The sequence below is a fragment of the Typopeltis vanoorti genome, chromosome 3, assembly GCF_054136105.1.
Source record: "Typopeltis vanoorti isolate ZY-2024b chromosome 3, IOZ_Tvanoo_1.0, whole genome shotgun sequence".
In the NCBI taxonomy this organism is placed as follows: domain Eukaryota; kingdom Metazoa; phylum Arthropoda; class Arachnida; order Uropygi; family Thelyphonidae; genus Typopeltis; species Typopeltis vanoorti.
Window position 1 is genome coordinate 94,006,070 of NC_143551.1, and position 20,544 is coordinate 94,026,613.

Sequence of the window (20,544 nt, forward strand, 5' to 3'; positions counted from 1 at the left end):
TGTACCTCTGTACCGAGCCTTGATAAGACCTCATCTTGACTACTGTGCCTAAATTTGGTCACCTCGGTTCCTTCTTGATGGGGGAGGAGGTGGAGAGGATCCAGAGGTGAGTGACTAAGATGATAGCAGGTCTATGGAATGAACCATATGAAAACAGGTTGAAGATTTGTGGGTTGCAGAAACTGGTTGATAGGTGGAAAAGGGGAGATATGATTGAGACATTCAAATTGCTAAAAGGATTCTATAAGATTAATTCAGAGGATATTTTTGAGATCAGGACTGGTGGTTGGAGAACTAGGGGACACCTATGGAAGCTGGGCAAGAGTGTGGTTAGCAGTGGTGTTAGAGCTGGGTTCTTTACTTTTAGAGTGGTAAATGAGTGGAATAAGCTGCCAGAGTCTGTTGTGGGTGCTATGACAGTGAGCGAGTTCAAGGCAAGGTATGATAGATACTGTGAGAATCGTATAGTTGTGTGGACATGATGTTTAGGGCCTCCCTCGATGAGTCTAAGGACTCCCTGGAGTAGCCCGAAATAATAATAATAATAATAATAATAATAATAATAATACCTTGTACCCCCCCCCCCCAGAGGATACATATCAGAAATTTGACGCTGGTAATGAAAGCATATGTTAATAGACCTGCAAGTCTATTGACATCTAAACATCATCACAATAGGCTAAATTGTGGGTACATTAAATATGCAAGAGAATGAGGCTGATAGACTGAAGAACAGATAAACATTGTTAGTTTGATATGTAGCTTGAAAGCATCATGAAGATTATTATTATTACATGACACCTCCAAGAAGTCATCGTGGGAGAGCATTCTACTTTACTATGCTACCTACATCTCACTGTGTCTCCTACTACTTAATTCTCCAATTACAACACCATCTACTTCCCACCACCACTAGTATTTTAGTATGTGTGTGTGTAAATTATGCATGTGTTCTCATGGTCTATTTGTCTGTATGTCGGAAGTTTCCAGGAGAAAAAACCCTGTTACCTTCATATGAGATTTCGTAGTGACAAGAGATCTTGTCACCATGAAAATCAAACTTTGGCCTTTTTTGATCAAAGGGTGCAATTTATTGTCAATCTTCGAAATGTGCTATGGAGGCACTTATATTTATGAACAACATTTGCTGTATTTTTTATTTGCATTTTACCTCACTTGTAATTTGTGCCCTGAAGATGCTGGTTTGAAATCCAGTAAAATATTAATAATGCAATATAGTATTTATTTTGTACCCCTAGAGATGTTTATACTGAAACACAATAATGAATGATCACCAATACCTGAGCATTTCATTATATTCTTTCTAGTATTTTCATTCTTGCTGAAAACATCATCTAGCAAGCTTTTGTCATGGGATGGGAAGCTAAGCTAGGTTTTAAGGCATTGGATTGCAATATCCTCACAGGATATGATTGCGAATCAGATATCAACACTGCCACCAGTTGTTGAGAGTGATTATGAAGTACTGGTTTGAGAAGTTCTCAAACAGAGAAATGCCATTCTCAGGAAGGGGAATTATAAGATGAGTAACTTTGAGAAGGTTTGTAGTCACCTAGCATCAGTATCAATGGATTATCAAGGTATGAGGAAAAGAGATTAACAGAGCATGAAAATTGATTAGGAAGCCTTTGATGCAAGTAGTGCAGAGCCACACACACCAAGTGTTTGTGGCTCTGCACTACACATACAAAACAATTATTATTATTATTATTACATGACACCTCCAGGGAGCCCAAAGACTCATCGAGAGAGGACACCTACTCTACAACTCTGTCTCCACCACTCATTCCACCAACTACAGCAAACTGCATCACATACACCAATGCCATCTACTACCAACCACTACTTTCACAGACAATTACAAACATCCATGCCAATGGCAGGATTTGAACCTGCAGCCTTTTGGCTGGAGAGTGGATACACTAACAACTCAGCCAACCAGACCTGCAAATCAGTAGTTATCAGAAGCATGAATATAAAATGCAAGCTATAAAGGTGATAATACACATGGTAATGAAAGAAAAAGTGCAGTGAGAGGAAATCAGCCCTTCAGACAAATAATTATGGAAAGTCTTCAAGCTAGCAATGAATAATAAAAGTCATGGAAAAGATGGTATATTAGCAAAACACATAAAATCAGGAGGTTCACATTTTCATAAGGTCATACTAGATGTGTTCAATGATAATTTAATTACAGAAAATATTTAAATATAAAATTTTAATATCAAGTGATATCAAAAATATAATCTGCTCATAACATCTGCATATGTTTTTATTTATTTGCTTACTTCTTGGAATACAGTTATGCACTTCTTGTGCCAGATGATATTTAACCAGTTCACCTGCTCTGTCACCCTCTTTTCTCTACAACTTATTGCAATCCCATGGTATTAATGTAATTGATTATGAAACATTCCAGATTCGTCCACCTTATAGTTTCACATGTATATTCCTTGTATAAGACTTAGTTCAGGCCACATATAGATTATTATTATTAAAATTATTATTAGTAGTAACATTATTACAGGAGGCCTCCAGGGATGAATCCCTGAATTATCCAGGTAGGCTACAAATCACTCACACCACCTTTTATGTCATTCTCTTGAATTCATTCACACTGTCTGTACACTCAAAACCTCCAGAGGCCAGCTATCCTAATCACTCACTGTTTTACTAAAGAAAAATCCATCTCTCACCTCTTTCTTGACTGCAATTCACCTTCAACTTCCATTGATGTCATCTCGTTCTCTCCCTATCCTCCATAAAATAAAAATTCCACCTACTGGTCCTATATTGTCCTTTCAGAAGTTTATAGGTCTCTATCACATCGACTTCTTTCTTCTGTTGTTTCTTGAACTTCAACTTCAAATGCCTCCAAACCTCAACTTAACTTCAATTACTAAAACTCCAATATCCCTAGTCTGGTCAGCTTCTTCTTCTTCTGGCATTACCCTTCTAATATAATACGTCATTGGATATCTCATTACATCAAAATGCATAACTTTATGTTTAATAACATTAACTGATAGCCATTTTTGCATACCCACAATACGAGCTTATTCAAATTAATTTATAAGTACTGCATTTCAGTTGCATTCCTAATTATCCTATCATTGCATCATCAGCAAATAGCTGTATGTCACCTGTCAAATCTCTATCCGTGTCATTAGTGTAAGATTGAATAACAGTACACCAAGGATGCACCCCCTGAATACACTACTGGTCATCTTAAAACTTGTAGCCTTGCATTTCACATACACCACTTTTTGATATCTGTCAGTCAGCAATCTTTTTATCTAAGCTAATAGTTTATAATTCATTACTACCATATGCTCTAACTTAAGTAATAGCTTCCTGTGTTGTACCCTGTCAAAAGTTTTGGCAAAGTCCAAAAATGTCATGGTATCAATTCCCCTTGTCTAACTCAAGTGTTACATAAATTAAAGATGCCAAGAAATTATATTCTTGATTTTAATCCTTTATCCAAGCGTAAGCAAACAAAGTTTGCACCTGAAGTATTTTCAGGACTGGGCAACTCGTATATAGAGGCTAATGACTTCACATCACTTACCTCAGTATCCCATAATGCAAAGCACATATTATTATTATTATTATTACTATTACCCCAAGACCTCATGGAGTCAAAGACTTATCTGGGAGGTCCTTTTATCACACACACATCTCATCATACTGAGCCTTAAACACACTCAAATTCCATGCAGACACCACACTCTCAGGCAAGGCATTCCAATTATTCACAACTCTGCACGAAAAAAACCTGCCTCTCACTCCCTTACTCACACCCTCTTTATACAGTTTCCAGGGATGACCTCTGGTTCTCCGCTGATATGTACATGTAAAATGCTGTGGGAAGGGTTACTACATAGACTGATTTCGACCTTTATTGAGGTCTCATCAGTAGGAGCCTGAAGTGATACCAAGGTTGAAGTAATGCTAGAAGTCATATTTCCATATACGAGAAAGGATCAAAACCAGTCTGGTTAGTGACCCTTCCCATAATGCATAGCATCATACATCTCCGTAAGGATATGTGCTTTGCATTATGGGATACTAAGGAAAGTGATGTGAAGTCATTAGCCTCTATATATAAGTTGTCCTGTCCAGTGGCGCACTCAGGATTTATTCTTGGGGGCCCGAGTTGAGTAAATGATTTGAGAATACACACTACGCATTGCATACCTATGACTGAGCATCTGCAATGATCACCAATACATGATACCCATGATGTCCTCTGTCCCGGCTCAGGCAAACAAAGTAGTGCTTGGTCTGCCCGAGCACTACACTAAAGATTTATGGAGTGTTAGATCGAATGATAAAAAGGAACATATTATAGTATGTGAGAAGTGCAATGAAAGGCTAGGACATTCGAAAAATGAGAAAACAGTGTTATAAGGAATAATCAGAAAATAGATGGGATCTTGCAACAGTAATAAGAGAAGTGACTCAAGAGCTTAAGCTTGAGTTAATGAAAATGAAGAGTTAGGAATGTATGGAATAGAAAATTGAACTTTTAAAGAAGAGCATAACTGGTGTAACTGACAAGGAACTTAATAAGAAGAAGCAAATATCTAAGGATTATAGGGTTGTTTTATATGGTCACTCAATCATTAAAGGTGTGGTAAAAAATAAAGTTAGAATGGTTCAAAGCTGATCGAATGCATTTAAATTGGTTTGGTGCTGGACATTTGGAGTGATTGTTGTTTACTAACAGTACCCATACAAAGTACTAATCTACTATAGGTTGATCAATCAACCAAACTCTCGTGTATGGGCTCAACATAAAAAAAAGTACACAGGTTTCATACAAAATTAGTACCACTAAAAGTCAGAGAGAGAGGTTGAGAAGCAGCTTGTGGAAGGATATGAGAGGATGGATACATAGGTGAGGAAGGAAGTGATTATAACAGAGCAAAGCGGTGCATTGCGAAACAGCTGGGATGACAAGAATATAAATGATCAGTGTCAGGTTCAAGGAAATGGGGATAGTCAGGACAAAGAGAGATGTGTACTATAACACAGAGAGTAAAGAGTGATTGTGTTGATGGGATGGCCTGAAAGATTTGATTGTTGCTGTATACTAATATATGGAGCATCAGAAATAAAAGGGCTGAGCTTGTAGTATTGACTGAATCAGTATGCCCAAAGATAACTGGCATAATTGAAACTTGGTTGACTGAGGATGATATACTGTCAGGACTTGAAATGGCAGGATATAGAATTTTCTGAAACAGTAAGAAGATGAATCGAGGAGAAGGAGTATTATGAATGGTATTAGAGGAATTGTATTTTCAAGATTTGAAGTGAAAAATAATAGAATGTGTGTGCAGATTTTGCAGCTGTTTGGTGTGAAATTGAGATCAATAGAATAGTATATCTAATAGGATGCTGCTCTAGGCAAGGGAATGTGGAGAGTATTGATTGTGAAATGTTTAGACAAATTACTTGGGCAAGTAAAAGGAAGATGATCCTAATGGATCATCTTCCTTTTACTCACTTTTTAAGTCTGTCTGTCTCTGTGTGTGTGTGTGTGTGTGTGTGTGTGTGTGTGTGTGTGTGTGTGTGTGTGTGTGTGTGTGTGTGTGTGTGTGTATGTGTGTGTGTGTGTGTGTGTGGAACTATAAGGCGGGTGATTATCAGAAGCTTCGTTACACCTTTGTTTGCACCTGAAGTAATTTCAGGACTGAGCAACTCGTATATAGAGGCTAATGACTTTTCATCACTTGCCTTAGTATCCCATAATGCAAAGCACATATCCTTACAGACATGTATAATACTTTGTATTATTGGACCTTTATGGAGGTCTCATCAGTAGGAGCCAGACCCAGACATGATAACAAGGTTGATGTAATGCAGAAGTCATATTTCCATATATGAGTAGACAAAAGGTGTCACACATTATTAAAATACTCTAGATTAGAGATAAATGTTGGAAGTTTTTCTGAGTTGCCCAGTCCTAAAATTACTTCAGGTGCAATATTTGTTTGCTTACACTTCGACAAAGCCTTAAACCAAGAATATAATTTATTTGCATCTTTAATTTATAGTATAACCAAGTGGAAAAACTTCAACATCAATAAATTGGATTGGTGATTTGGGGTGAAAAGATGTTTACAGTGCATGGAAAATGATAAGGATCTAAAACAAGCAATGCATAACTGCATACTAAGAGTTAAGTGAATAAATACAGCAGACGTGAGATGGATGAATAGTGAAATCAAGCAAGCAGTGTTACAAAAGAAGTTAAGGAGGAAGTACAAGCTGTTTGCATTAAACAGATGCATGAAGATTATAAAGTGCAGGCCAGTAATGTGACAAGCATGGTTAAAAAAAGAAAAAAGTAGAATATGAGAGGAGATTGCCCAGTCAGGTTAAAGCAAATCCTAGGGAATTTTTCTGCTCTGTGACAAGGAAGAAGAAAAATAATTATGTAGGTTGATACTGGTGGATAATTATGGTAGCAGAGGAACAATAGCAAATGATATAGTGGGACAAACATTTCATTAGTGTATATGGTAATAGTGTGAATGATGCTGTGCAACATGTAGAAGGGAGACAAGAATTAGGAGAATTAAAGATGAAAAATCAGAGGTGTATTAAAGTGTTGCTCAGGTTAAATGTTAACCTGAGTGTTTTTAAAGAATGTGTGAAAGAGTTATCCCTGGCCTTGGTCTGGTTATTTAATGAGTCTTGCAGTGGGGAAGGTTCTAAGGAGTGGAAAAAAGACAAAATAATACACAAGCATGGTTCGAGAACAGAAGTTTCCAATTATAGACCATATATCTGCATTTGTGGTCAAAGTGAATTTAAAAAAGTACAAGATCGACACATCAAAAAATTTGAAAATTTAAAAAAGGACACGATCTCGAAACCGCAACTTCCTACCGAAACGGTAGTTAACCTGTCATCATTTAGGGTGAAACCTGAAGCACTCGATGCCCTCGCACGTGGCTACAACATCGCCATTGTGCCCAGAAGAATACCTGCTGAGGATATCATGATACGAATTGAACGAGGGATTCGACACCTTCCAAGCCACGTCGCCAACAATATTAGGCTGGATGTAGCTTGTGTTCTGACCAAAGCTAAACCACCTAAAACCAACATGCCCAGTAAAGAAATTAAATCTCTATTAGAATTAAAGAAAAACAAGAAAATAATAATCACCAAAGCTGACAAAGGGAATGCCACAGTATTGCTTAACCAAAAAGATTACACAGGTAAGCTGAAATCTGTATTGTTAGATCGAGCCACTTACCTCCCTATCGAGTACAATCCCACCAATTCACAAATTAGAAAACTCCACAAGAAGGTCACTTCTTGGCCTGTGGAAATCACTAACAAATTAAAACCATATAACTCCATACCCCCTCGTATTTATGGACTCCCAAAAATTCACAAGGAAAACGTCCCATAGTGGATGGCATTGATTCCCCCACATACAAACTAGCTAAATATTTGGCCAAAGCTCTCTCACACTATACTGGCAACACACCTTCATACATAAAAAACTCAGCCCACTTCAAAGCCAGCATAGAAAACCTTACACTCAAACACGCTGACATAATTGTCAGTTTTGATGTCTCCTCCTTATTCAAATGTCCCACTCAAAGAATCCTTAGAGCTAATCCAAGCTAATTTCCTCCCGATATCACAGCCCTGTTTCAGTTCACAATGAACTCAGGCTATTTTGTTTGGCAAGGAAAATTCTACAAAGAAATAGAGGGGACAGCCATTGGTTCTCCACTCTCCCCACCCTTGGCCAACTTTTATATGGAGACTTCTGAAGAGAAAGCCTTAAACTCTGCCCCACAAAAACCAACCGTTTGGCTTCGCTATGTAGATGATGTATTCGCTATTTGGCCACATGGCTCCGATACACTCCTCTCCTTCTTAACACACTTAAACAACTAACACCCCAGAATCAAATTCACCCTGGAAGAGGAAAAAAAAAACTGCATTCCTTTCATAGACACACTAGTCACCCGCCAGCCTGATAGAACTTTGGTTTTCTCAGTATATAGAAAACCCACCCATACAGGCAGATACATTCACCAACAATCCCACCACCACCCCTCCTCACAACAATAGGGAGTCATTAAGACACTACACAACAGGGCTAAACTTATCTGCTCGAATGACACTAAACCACATTCTCAACACTTTCTCAGCCAATGGCTATCCCCCCCCAAAAAAAATCCAAAATTGAAACCCCCCCCCCGCTCACAACAAGGATTACTTTAAATCCATCACCATACCCTACATCCGAGGCACCTCGGAAAAAAATCTTAAAAAAACATAACTTAACTTCTTGTTACAGACCATATAAAAAATTGGCATCCCTTATCCGCTCTACTAAAGACCAACCCCCCTCCCCAGACCTACCTGGTGTATACCAGGTCCCTTGCAGCTGTAAACTGTCCTACTTTGGCCAAACAGACAGGACAGCAAATTTCAGAACACAAGGACTACATCCGTTTTCACCAATACAGCCACTCTGGCCTTACTTGCCATAGAATATGGTGGAAGAAAGCCAGGATAATACACCATAGCAAATACAGATATGAAAGGCTTTTCATGGAATCAGCTTCAGCCCTAAGAAACGATCCAAACCTTAACAAATTTGGCTGCATGAGACTTCCTCAAATTTGGTAAACTTACATCAGAAGACCTTCAGCCCAATCGTCCAAGAATACCAACATTGCCCGCTAGAGGGCACAATCAGGACTTTAGGAGAAATAATAGCTTCCTACTTCTTCCTCACTTACTGTTTTGTTGTGCCTGAGTGTGCATGTTTTGTACTTAAGTTCTTGAAAATGGCAATGTGACGTTGCCGAAATATTGAAATATATTAAAATTTATTTTAATGTATATCCTAGTATGTTGTAATTTCCTTAAATTATATAGTGAAAATGCCAATTTACAAGTCTTTCATACGAACATCATTTTTTTCGTCTTCTTCATTCTTCCATACACATATACATTTCTCTTCATTTCACTGTGCACCAGCCTAATCTTCACCAACTCAACTTTCAAATCTTGTGTCATTTTTCACTATTGTTGATTCTCGCTATTTTCTTACCAGTCACACATGCTTGTTTGCCGTCAACACCCTGCACGCCGCCTTCCCACTAATTGTACTCAGATTTTCATTGTCATTATCACCCACTTTATCCTGGCTATTACTTCCATATACTTTCTTAACATTTGCACAATCTTCTTCAACTGCCATTTCAGTTACAATGCCATGTTCCTTACTATTTAAACATGTCTCATGGTCCATCAGAATATTGCTCTTCCTATATACCCACCTTGCTCTTTTCTCTTATTCAATCTCTCTGCATAAATAGTCACGACACCTTCCCATGCATACATAACACATTCACGGCACTTTCACTTTTGAAAAATCCACGCCATTTACTTTATTTATCTTCCACGTTGATCTATGCAATAAATTAAAGATACCAAGAAATTATATACTTGGTTTAATCTTCTATCCAAGTGTAAGCAAACAAAGTTTGCACCTGAAGTATTTTCAGGATTGGGGCAACTCATGGTAAAAGTGGTATGAGTTCACATCACTTGCCTTAGTATTCTATAATGCAAAACACATCTCCTTGCAGACATGTATAAATTATGGGAAGAGTTTCTACCCAGACTAGTTTCAACTTTTATTGAAGTTTCATCAGTGGGAGCCAGACCCTGAGGTGATACCAAGGTTGAAGTAATGCAGAAGTCATATTTTCATATACAAGTAGCCAAAAGGTGTCACACTTTATTATTAAAGTACTTTGGTGACTTCACATCACCTTTACCATGAGTTGCCCCAGTCCTGAAAATGTGCTTTGCATTATGGGATACTAAGTGTAAGCAAACTTTGTTTGCTTACACTTAGTATCCCACTTTTACCACGAGTTGCCCCAGTCCTGAAAATACTTCAGGTGTAAACTGTTTGCTTACACTTGGATAAAGGATTAAACCAAGTATGTATATAATTTCTTGGTATCTTTAATTTATAGTATAACCAAGTGGGAAAACTTTCAAAAATGATCTGTGCTATGATTTTCCTTTCAGTGCCATTTTATATCAGCGTAATAACAAAAACAAGGAATTTATAGTAATACCACCTAAGAAATATATCCAAGCACGTTTCATACTCAGGTATCTCACAGTAATACCCAGTCTACAAATTAAACAATATTGGCACACATTAAATATAAAATCCACTTATCTTATTGCAGCCCACATGTCAACCAATGTTTATCACCATTTATCATATATTCTTTTGGCTCCTGTAAGACTTAAATATATACCTTGGTCAAAAGAATGCCCATTTCAGCTGAATACTCATTTACCATCTGTGCTGATATCTCATCATTCCATACTGCCAGATTCTTATTCATTTTATGCACTGGCTGTAGTACCTCCTCCTCATATAACTCAGTTTCTTCAAACAGTGTAGAGTCAGCACTAAGCTTAATATCCATACAACAGGTAGATAGCTTTTAGTAAAATGAGCATTCATTAGTTGAACAATCTCATCGGCATTCAGGAGAGTTATTCTTTCACATTTTTTCTTTCTTATACTTGCAAGATAATGATAGAATTCTTTCTTTTGGGTGGTCTTTAGCTTGGAGAGTTAGTCAGTCTTCCTCTCCCCCCCCCCAACCTTTGATATGCAGCATGAGTGATACCCTTCAAAGGTATACCAAACATAGTGCAGGAATCCAGTACTTCTTCCATCTTCAAGAGTACAGCAGTAAAGCAGTTCTGCAGATGGTCACTAGTTAGTTAGTTAGTGTACAGGAGATTATATGGCACATAATCTCACTGCCATCTAGATCGACATTGTTGTGGTTTGGAAAGTGGATATTCTCTGTATCAGTGACATGTTCAAGAGTCTATTTTCTCCCATTGCATTTTTCACTTCTCTTTTTTTCTTCAATTTTTGTACATTAAGCATGAAATTATGTTTAAATAGGAATAGCATCTCTGCAGTTCAACTAAAAAATAAACCTCCCTCTAAAATGCTAAAAAAATTTAAACTCAAAATCACAAACACACACACACACAAAAAAAAAAAAACCTTTATATTCACTTTGTCCGCGTGGTTAGCCTAGTGGCTTTGCGCTTCGCAACCATATGCCTGGGGAAGGAGTGTCCTAGGTTCGATTCCCGTCCACGACATGAGGAGCTTAAGGATCTTCCTCAGCCATAGCCAAGTTAGCCGGTCTTGGGCGTGGGCTGCAGAGTTTTTTCCGCCAGTTTATCTGACGTTTTTCATCCCGCAAGCAGGCAAACCGGCCCCGTGAACACACAGGTTACAGTCATAAATACTTACGGCAAGGAAGGCAACAGGAAACCACCTTGCTCATAATCATCTCTCCCTAGAATGGTAGCATATAGCTACCCTCCCGCGGCCGTATGGCAGATGGGAACCAGAAGAAGATATTCACTTTACCAACATCCATGGTGTCAACAGTAACTTAAACGATGAGCTTCATCATCTTCAGTCATGCAAACCTGATGTTCTGTTTCTGACTTGAAATTTCTACTAAATCAACCATTGCTCATCTTAACTGTTCAAATTACATTATTGTTGTATGATATTATTGTTGTATGATATCACTAATATCATACAACAATAATGCTCATTCTGAAAATTAGACAATATCATCACACAGTTAAATATAAACTTAACCTATCTTGCTGCAGCCCATAGTTATTGTCTTACATTTGCCATCTAGTGTCTGTTATGTCAATTAATACTTGTAAACCTCTTGCAAATACTTGCCAATTAACACTTGTAAACTTCTATATGTCCAACAGTGGATGGCACCAGTTAGGATTTTAGTTCTCTGTGTTGTCCATTGTGATTTTAAACTGTTTCCATATCTGCATACTATGCTGTTTCCATATCTGACAAACTGTGCTCTGAAGATGCTAGGTATAAAACCAGCAAAATATCAGCAACTAAGTGATTAAATATATTATTTATTTTTTTATTTTTATCCTCTGTTGTGAATTTAACTGTAAAAAATCTAAGATGGACTGCCAAATTCTAAGCCTTTAAATACCTCTCTCTCTAACTCTGACCACTCTTATTAACTTGTTCATTGTTCTCTCTCTCTCTCTCTCTCTCTGTCATTGACACTCTCATTTTCATGTATTCCAACACTTTGGCTTATCATAATACAAATATAAAATTACCTTAATATAGCCAATTTAATGCTAAACCTAGTAAACATCAATGGCTTTAGATCTCTCATTTTCTGCATATTCTTTTTTGTACATAGTATTTATTTGTTGCCTGTCTTGTATATTTCTTTCAGATATTGATGAATGCTCAATTTGGAAAGGAAGAGGAAATCTGTGCATTGGCTTCTGTGTAAATGAACCAGGATCTTATTCTTGTTCCTGCCCTGAGGGATATGGACTTAGTGCCGATAATCGTACTTGCCTAGGTATATAACATAAACATTAATATGATCCCTTTAGAAACTATCACTATGTTTAATAGAATTGAATTATATTTATTTCATTAATTTTTTCTCATTAAGAAAAATGGAATGCTCTGTAGAAAAAGTTTTAGCAAAACTTTTAAATAATAATCTCATTTTTTGTAAATAATAATCCCATATACCCTAGGTTGCATAATCTGCAGAACCTGTAGCACACTAGCTCTGTATATATGGGGTGAACTTAAAAGAGAAATCCTAGGCCATTGATGTTTTTTTGAAAAGAGAGAAATTGTAGTCTTTGGGGAAATTGTATGTCAAAAATTTTTTTATAGGACAGAGGAGGATGAGGTCTGTTTTGTCTGTATTATGTCTGTTTTGTGAGGTGAAAAAAGCAGGAAAAATTAGTTTTGTAAGCTTAACATTCTGTCAATGGACACTGAATAGTAACTACTTTTATTATTATGGGTGAAAAGCAAAGTGAAGGAATATTAGTATTATTGGACAGGAAGACACTGTGAGAAGCTTGGATGCTGGATACAGAAGTGGATGTGTGAGTGAAGAAGAAAGGATTGAGATTATTGGGGGATGTAGAGATAACAAATAGGTCTAGTGGGGGGGGGGATAGGATCAGAGTTGATGGAAAGGAATGGCTGGTGTGTGTGTGTTGGTGGGGAGGGGTTTATAGAGGAGTCACATCTGAGAATTAATGCCAGGGAAACTTGTTATAGAACCAGAAATGAATTATGTTTGTTTAAGAATGCTAAAAGTATCTGAAATAAGGGAAACAAAAATATGTATTGATAGTCTGCCCAAAAATTGTCAGAGAAGTGAGATGTGGTTGAATAAGTTAGTTAGTTTTGATTTTTATGGTGCAAAGACATCACAGATCATATTGCACCAAGACACAGGTTACAGCTATACATATGGTAATGGTTAGTAGGACAATCACAAACATCGATGTCGTTGGTGGGATTCGAACCCACAACTTTTTGGATGAAGAGCAGATACACTAACCACTCAACCAACCAGGCCAGCAAGCAGTTGAATGAGGATGGCATCCTAACAGGAATAGAAATGGAGAGATATGATGCTTTTCATGAAGATAGAAAAAGAAAAATGGGAGGTAGAATACTTTTATGATAGAAAAGGAGTTGAACCCATGCAAGATGGAGATACATGGAGAAAATATTGATAGTGGTTTTGCAGCAGTATGGGGTGAAGTAGAAGTGGATAGAATGATATATTTAGCTGAATGCTGCTATAGACCTCATAATGTAGAGTGCAGTGAGAAGGAAATGTATGAGCAGATTAGTTTCTCTATTATGGTAATACAGACAGGAATAAAGAGACAGTATCTAGGTACAAAGAGGATGAATTTCTTGAGTTTTTAAGGACAATTACCTTAGGCAGTGTGTAACAAAGAGCATGTGAGGATCAAAAGTCCTAGATTTGATTATCTCATCAGAGGATGCTATTGTAAATAATCATCCTCCAACCTGTGAAAGTGATGAAAGTGACCATGAAGTCATGTGGGTGGAGGCCAGCCATAGAAGAACTTCTGTGAGAAAGAGATACATGTGAAACTCTAAGGTTGGTAATTATGACAAATTCAAGAGGTAGCTTGCAGCTATATCATGTTACTTTGGCCCTGCTCAGGAACTATCTGGCAGAGGCAATGTCTGAATGCATTCCAAAGGTCAGAAGGTTAAATAAGGTAGATGTAAAATTAATGCATGCATGAGGAAGTGAGGCATATAGTTTAGAAGATGAAGGCAATATGGAGGAAGAAAAGATGAGTGGAAATAATCAGTTGCATGCAAAATACAAAGAACAGGTGAGAAGAGTGACTTGCTTGGTAAGGGTGGCAAAACTGCAGTATGAGCAGCAATTAGCTGTTTATAGTTGAGATGTTGAATAAGCAATTCATACAAATATTTCATCCTCATAAAGGTAACATCATGCAGAATTTGAGAGCAGTGGGAAGGATGGAGGAACAATTTATAGTGAGTGAGCAGCAGAATATGAAGATTTGAGTAAAGTTGATGTTATTAAGGCTGTAGGACTTGATATATCACCAGACATTTTTAAGGAATGATAAAAGGAGCTAACAGCTTCAAAGTATACCATTTTAACATGAGTCTTGCATTGAACCAAGTTTCTAAAGAGTGGAAAGAAGGAAAAAATTGTTCTTCTTCATAAGGGAGGTGATAGGACTAACAAGGCTTCAAATTATAGCCCACTCTAAGTCTGGCGTTGTGGTTAAAAGTGTTAAAGAGGTTAATAAGAACCAAAGATTCAAAATTGGTTTGACAACAGTAGCATTCTCTTTGGCTATATATTTCTGATAGGTATCAGCAACTTGGAGTGAGCATTATCCCAGAAGAGGAAGTTACTGGTGTTCTTGAAGGGTTGTGAAGTTTTGGGATCATTGCTGTTCAACTTGTACAGTAAGGATATTGAGAAAGTTTTGAATGGTAATATGCAGTTGTTTGCAGATAATGTGAAGTTATGAAAAGCTGTGAATAGTAGAGTAGATATTGTGGCTCAGCAAGAGGACTTCAATAGCTGGGTGAATGGGCAAGTGAGTTGGGTTGCCAATTCAATATTGCAAAGTGTAAGATTTTAAAATTTGAGAAACAAAGATGAGATGCAGAGTGTGCAATCAGTGGGAATATCTTTTAGGTCTAATTTGTTCTCTGATTTCCTTGTGCCAGTTACAAAGATCTTTTGTTAAATTGTTTGTCTTATTATGAACAGTCCAGAAATAGACAGAACTATAAGGATATCATTTATGTTGAACACAAAGCCATCCAGAAGACTTCCCTATTCCATGAGTCACATCACGACACAAGGTTGACTATCAGCGTAATGACATGTGGTGAGGACCCAATCTCTTCCACATATTGTCGTAAGTATTCATGGCTATAAATCTGTTCTGAAGGATGAAAATCCTGAGTTTCCAGGTGAAAAAAACCTCTACCCTCCCCCATATGAGACTGGCTAATTCACCTTCAGTTGAAAGAGACAAGATAAAGGTTCCTCACATCATAGACAGGAATAGAATCTAGGTTTTTCCGACCAAAAGACTTCATCTATACCAACTGAGCTGCAGAGGCTCTAAATAGTAGTTAATCATTCCTCATATGTTTTTCTTCCATATGCAACAGAGTATACTAGCCAAAGGATTCAACTTTGCAATATCTCCAAAACACATTCCCAAAGTTGACGTTATGGCAAATATGCCAAAAAAAAAAAAAAAAAAAAAAAAAAAAACCTTGAAAAGAATTCCAGAGCCTCTGTAGCTCAGTCAGCATAAACAAAGCCCTTTGGTCGGAAAGACCTTGGTTTGATTCTTGTCAGTGACGTGAGGAACTTTTATTTGGTCTCTTTCAACTGAAGGTGAGTTAGCTGTCTCATACGGAGGTAGGGGATTTTTTTCACCCTGAAATGCTGGTTTTTCATCCTGCAGCACAGGCAAACCAGTCCCATGAACACACATGGATTACAGTCATGAATGCGTTCCAGCCATATGCCGGTCCCAAGCTCGGATAAAATGGGGGGGGGGAGCACTGGTGAACTACCCTGTAAAAATCTCGCCAGGAATACTTTGTGGGCAATGCCTATAAAGTCACCCCTATGGTGTCAGAAACAACTGAAAGGGAAAATCAGATCAGATATAGAATTCCTGAAGATTCAGCAGACATCATCTGCATAAGAACAGCTACAATTCTAATTCATTCTAAATCACCATCTAGAAATATCTCCAATGCTGAATACAATGCTTTGAAAAATCTTAGAAAAAATGAGAACATACAAATATTAAAAGCTCAACAAAGGAAATACTACCGTGATTTTGGATTCAAATGATTATACAAACAAGATGAATGATCTACTTAATGATGCCAACACTTACAGATAATTACAGACAATGACCAAGCCTAGACTATTCATAATAAGACAAACAATTTAATAAGGGATCTTTGTATCTGGCCCAAAGAAATCAAAGACTAATTACTTCAAAACATCTGGTTATTCCACATATTTATGGTGCCCTTAAATTCCATAAGGCAAACATTCCATTTAAACTCATACTGGATGCAAGTTATTCTCTACTATATTACCTTTGTAAATATCTATCTAGTCTCATAGCATCACATGTAGAACAAAACATCATCTTATATTAAAAAACTCTAAAGATTTCATAAACAAAAAAAGTTAAGATTGTTTCTTTTTCTTCCAAGAGAAGAAAAAGAAACTATCTTAACTTAAAATGCATCTTTCCATCTGATATTAAATTTTTCATACATTGCCTAGAGAACAACTTCTTTAAATTAGACTGCCATTTTGAACAGGCCAATTGTTTAGTCATGGATACAGCAATTTCTTCACACCTAGCTAAGTGATCTGCACATGGAAAGGTTTGAACAGACAGCTACTGAAAAATACACTGGTGTCCAAAACCTAAGGACAAACAATTCAATATACGATCGACCTGATTTTATAATTGATAATTTCGAGTAGAAAGTGGGTACACATTCAAATTTTCGAATTTGAATGTGTACCCACATTCAAATTCGAATGTGGGTACACATTCAAATGGCAAACAGCTGGTTTGCCACATTCAAATTGTGTTTGAAGTAATCTCTTTTCGTGAAGCAATAAAGTAGCAAACTTGGATGTCTTGTAATGTCTCAAAAACATCATCTAGGTGATTTCACATGGGGAATAATTATTGGAAAGTTTGAAGAAGGCCACAGAATTAGTGATATTGGCAGAGAATTTGGAATTTCATATAGCATTGTATCTAGGCTCTGGGCAGCATTTCAAACCAATAGAATGTGTTCCAGATGTTTGCTAAGAGATGATCCTCACTCTACCATGGAGCATGAAGACAGATTTTTGGTTATAACAGCAAAACATAATCAACACACCATGACAAGTCAGCTTGCAAACTGTAGCAAGACATCTGTGACAAGTAGGTCTATATATCTGAAGGCCTGTAGTCTGTGTCCCTTTATCCATAGCTTATCATAGAGCACATTTTTAGTAGTGTTATCCATAAAAATTGGACAAGACATTAATGGGCTAATGTACTCTTTACAAATGAAAGTCATTTTAGTCCTTCTTCCAATTCTAGATGACATTTGATCTGGCATGAAAGTGGTACTGCTTACCATTGCAAGAATGTTCTTGAAAGGGATGGATACAGTGGTGCTGGGGACATGGTGTGGGGAGCCATTAAGTTTAATGGATGCACCAAGCTATAAATACTGGAAAAAGAAATTATGACTGGTGAACGATATTGCAACGAATTTCTTGAACATTATGGCTAATTGTGATTTTCTTCCTTGACTACTCGTATAATAACTAAAACACTTTTTTTGAATGTTAGTCAAGTGGGTTTTTAATTTATTGTCCTACATGTTTCGCCGATTTTTGCTATCAGCATCTTCAGGGAATACAATTGGTAAGCTATATGAAGGTAACAGACCAGGTTTTAACCGACAGTTCTAATTCATACAAAATTAGTATTGTGCGAGACAATGCGTGTGTCTCGGGAACATGATTTATTTGTTACGAGACATAATGTGATTGCCGTGAAAGTTCATTTCTTTGATGTTTAGTGATCTGATTAAAGCTTTCCAAATTTTCGGCAGGATTAGACCTTGATCCTTATTTAGGTTTCCTGTTGAACAGGTGACCGTAGCAGCCTCCTTGAAGGTTCTGGAATGGTAGTTCTCTTCTATATAAGGCATATGACTCTTATCCCACTCAATGAGATGGTTGGTAGTGGCAAAGTGGCAAGAAAGGCCTGAAATATCTTGTCTGTTGTTTCTGACATATCCTATCTGTTCTTTTGTCTCGTTTCGAAGCTTCTAGAGGTCTGACCAACGTAACTAACACCACAGGAGCAAGGTATATTATATACTCCAGAGTACTTGTAGAATGGATGGGGGTCTTTCGGTTATCTTAAAAATTTCTGAATAGTATTGACTGGCTTGAATGCTACTCTAATATTGTGTGGTTTTAGAAGGATAGCCAATTTTTTGGAAATATTGCTGACAAATGGAATAGTTATAGTACTGATGTATTGGGTGTCATCACGTTGTCTTTTGTGGTATATCCAAAAAGAGGATATTGTTGCAGAGTCTTTTAGGATAACCATTTAAGGAAAGTGCTCTGGATATTGTAGTTAATTCTTTTTGTAAGTCATCTTGGTCTGTTGTGTAATGTATAGCTCTTTTCTTAAGCATATGGATGATGCTAAGTTTCTGGGATATATGATGAGACGAGTTCAAATGGAGGTAACATCCAGTATTCGTAGGTTTTCTATATACAGACAGGTTGATACTGTGATTGGTTTGTTTTTTTATTAGGATGTCTAGAAATGGAAGTTTTTCATCTTTTTCAATTTTTAATGTGAATTTGATGGTATGGTGGAAACTATTGATTTGGTTGAGATAATCCATTAGTTCTTCTTTTGTATGATTCCAAATAATAAAGATGTCATCAACATATCTGTACCAAGTTTTTGGTTTGGGGATAATTTGGGATAAGATTTTATCCTCTAGGTCTTCCATGAATAAGTCAGCACAAGAAGGAGAGAGGGGGGGGCTACCCATGGCTAATCCAGTAAGTTGTTTGTAGACTGTTTTTTGCCAAATGAAATAATTTGAAGTTAAACAATGATTGAACAAAGTAGTGATGTTTCTTGGGAACAAGTTATCTAAGATGTTGATGACTTCCACAACCGGAATGTTTGTAAACAGAAATGTGATGTCAAGGCTTGCTAGTATACCATCTTCGGATATTGGGATATTTTTTAATTTTTCAATAAAATGTTGCGAGTTTTTAATATAAGTATCTGAGTTGTGGATGTGTTGTTGTAAAATCTTGGCTAGATATTTAGACAGTTGGTAAGTAGGAGAATAGATTCCATGAACTATTGGACGTAATGGTATACCTTCTTTATGTATTTTAGGAACGCCTTACAATGTTGGACTCAACGGGCACATGGATTTTAGCTTTCTTATTAAGTCTATAGGCTAGTTAATCATTCCACGTAATAGTTCATTGGTGTCGTTATGGTTTTTTTTGCATAGGATCTGTACTGGGGACGTCATAGACAGATGTCTCTGATAATAGATTTTTCATTTTTTCTTCATAATCTTTTGTATTTAAGATAACAGTATTGTTGCCTTTGTCATTGCTACCACACCCAATAGCTAATGACTTACGACTAAAAAGCAGCATAATCCTTTCTGCTCTGTCAAGATCTCCTAACACCAACTCTAACCCAATGGAAAGAAGAACACTACTCAAATTATGGAATAATAAAGACATCATCATACTTAAAGCTGACAAAGGCAACAATACTGTTATCTTAAATACAAAAGATTGTCTCGCACAATACTAATTTTGTATGAATTAGAACTGTCAGTTAAAACCTAGTCTGTTACCTTCATATAGCTTACCAATTGTATTCCCTGAAGATGCCGATAGCAAAAATCGGCAAAGCATGCAGGACAATAAATTAAAAACCCACTTGACTAACATTCAAAAAAAAGTGTTTTAGTTATTATGGCCAATTGTTTCATGGTGTTGTAGGTGAAGAATTCATTTTTATGTATGGCAGTGCCACACCACATCGTGCACAAGCAGTGGAGATACTGCTGGAGACAGAGGATATTAATAGAAAATCAATTGGCCAGCATGCTCTCCAGATCTCAACCCTACAGAACATGTTTGGGACACAATAGAGAGACATCGCTGCTCGAAATTTCCCTCTAGAAAACGAGCAAGGCCTTATCCTTGCTTGAAGAACTATTGAGCCAGTTTCCCCTCAAGAACTTTTGAATCACTTAGTACTAAGCATGGTACACTGTTGTAATAGCTGCATTGCAGTTTGGGGGGGGGGGGTGTACATATTCCATACTGAAATGTCTCTCCACATAGTTTTCTGTAATCACCGTACATTAATTGCTTAACTACGTCCTTAGGAAATTTGTATCTTTTGCAAAACACGTATTACAATTTAATTTGT

General features: G+C 37.0%; 1 protein-coding gene across 10 annotated transcripts in view; it reads left to right on the forward strand.

The window, feature by feature from the left end:
• LOC150108392 (uncharacterized) overlaps positions 1 to 20,544 on the forward strand; it is a 628,716-nt gene that overhangs the window by 512,978 nt on the left and 95,194 nt on the right. For all 10 annotated transcript variants that reach the window (XM_090415800.1, XM_090415806.1, XM_090415807.1 and 7 more), the window contains one exon: positions 12,372 to 12,503. In XM_090415800.1, the coding sequence (XP_090271926.1) occupies positions 12,372 to 12,503 (132 nt within the window). The remainder of the gene's footprint in view (positions 1 to 12,371; positions 12,504 to 20,544) is intronic.